The 1,714-nt window shown below is 55.2% G+C and overlaps 1 protein-coding gene across 1 annotated transcript in view; it reads left to right on the top strand.

The window, feature by feature from the left end:
• The window catches only part of LOC143296029 (uncharacterized), a 1,621-nt gene extending 410 nt beyond the window's left edge, over window positions 1–1,211 (top strand). Inside the window, exon 1 of the mRNA XM_076607774.1 lies at window positions 1–1,211. This exon is cut by the window's left edge and continues 410 nt beyond it. Coding sequence (XP_076463889.1) covers window positions 1–1,166 — 1,166 coding nt within the window. The 3' untranslated portion in view covers window positions 1,167–1,211.
• The last annotated feature ends 503 nt before the right edge of the window (window positions 1,212–1,714 follow it).

Consider the following 1,714-nt stretch of genomic DNA (forward strand, 5'->3'; position numbering starts at 1 on the left):
ACACAGTCCGTGTCCGCTCTGTCAGGGACGGCGTGCTGCGCGTGCAGGACACTCAGGTGGTGCTGGAACAGCAAGACGACATCCGACTGGGCGGGGATAAAGTGCAAATTCACCTCGCCGATGACGTCATATACGACCCGTCAACGGACGAGTGGCACGTGCAGATCAAGTGTGGCCGCTTTCTGTCTGAGGACAAGGACCACGTGGCAGTGACGTGGCGGACACCTTCGAACCAACTGCTGAACAGCACACGGTCAGACGACGGTCACTTCGTCCTGCATGTCCCTAACCCGGTGGAACAGGGCGTCTACTCCTGTCTCCTCCACACGGACCACTGCCGGAACAAGCAGTCCGTGTCGGGGAACGCTGCCGCCAGTGTTTACGTGGACAGCGTGGAGCAGAGACTGAGGGTGCTGGAGGTCGGCCTGTCCTCCGCCCGGTGCAGCAGCGAACAGTGCACCCCACAGCCTGAACAACAACAACAGCAACAACAACAACAGGAGACCTCCTCCACACCCCAGCCACCTCCCTCTGGCGACGGGGGCGTGGTTCGTCAAGGGGACTACACCCTGGCCTTCCGCCTGACTCCGGGCATCGGCCAGTCGTCCTACGACACGTACACCAGGGTTGGCCACAACGACGACGACCCTCTGGTCCGCAGGGTCGTGCCTGCCGGCTGCCTGACCGTGGACGGCTCGCTGCCCTGTGACCGACACTACCGCAGCAAGGTGCTGGACCTGTGGAACGGGCTCCGTGTGGAAAAGGTGCGGGTGGCGGTGTACGTGAACAGGAGTGAAGTTGCCTTCTTCGAGTTCAACGCCGTGGGGTCGGACTACATCAACTGGTTCCAGAAAGAGAGACTTACCAGCAGCAGCTACACGGACCTGTTCACCGAACCTAAAAACTTCTGCTCTGTTGAAGGAAGGGCCAAGTTTCGAAGGTTTTACGTCAGTCGGAACCACGGTGGCTGTGCGGTAGACAGAGGCTGGCTGAATGTTTGGGATACAGCTGATGTGTGTCGCCCCGTGTGGGGGGCGGATCCCCCCTACCCTGTCATTGGCTACATGCACGGGAACACCAACCAGCTCTGGACCAGCCAGTATGTGCGCCATGCTGATGTGCTGGCTATCTGGGTCAAGATGGCGTCGGACGGGGCCGAAGGATAGTGACGTAATATTCGATGATCGATGATCCCGACGGCAATCTGACAATGGAGAGAAGGCGGAGAGGGCAGTAAGGAAGGACAGCACACCTGTAATGTTTCTGCACAGTGCTATGCATGACTGATTTTTCAACGTTTCGCTATCAAAAACTATACCTGCAAACGAGTCTGATTAAGTATTGTTCCGTTCTGCTGGTTTTGTTGCTTTTATTTTTGTTTTGTTTTTTTCATATTCCGCCGATGTTGTGTGGCTTTAATTTACCGTTCATCTTTGTTTCGTTTTTGTTTGTTGGTTTTTTGGGTGTTTTTTTGTTGTTGTTTTGTTGTTGTTGTTGTTGTTGTTGGTGGTGGTCAGTTTGCTACAAAAATCGACAGGAGTTTGCCCCCCACCCCCCACCCCCAAACCTCCCCTCCCCCCCTCACCTCACCCCCCCCCCCCTTCCGCGCGCCCCCTCCAAAAAAAAAAAAAAAGAAGTGAAAACACGAATTTTGCATCTTATTTCGCTAATTGATTGAACGACCCTAGCTTGTTGATTGCCACCACAAGAAAGC

This window comes from Babylonia areolata, chromosome 21, assembly GCF_041734735.1.
Source record: "Babylonia areolata isolate BAREFJ2019XMU chromosome 21, ASM4173473v1, whole genome shotgun sequence".
Taxonomy (NCBI): domain Eukaryota; kingdom Metazoa; phylum Mollusca; class Gastropoda; order Neogastropoda; family Buccinidae; genus Babylonia; species Babylonia areolata.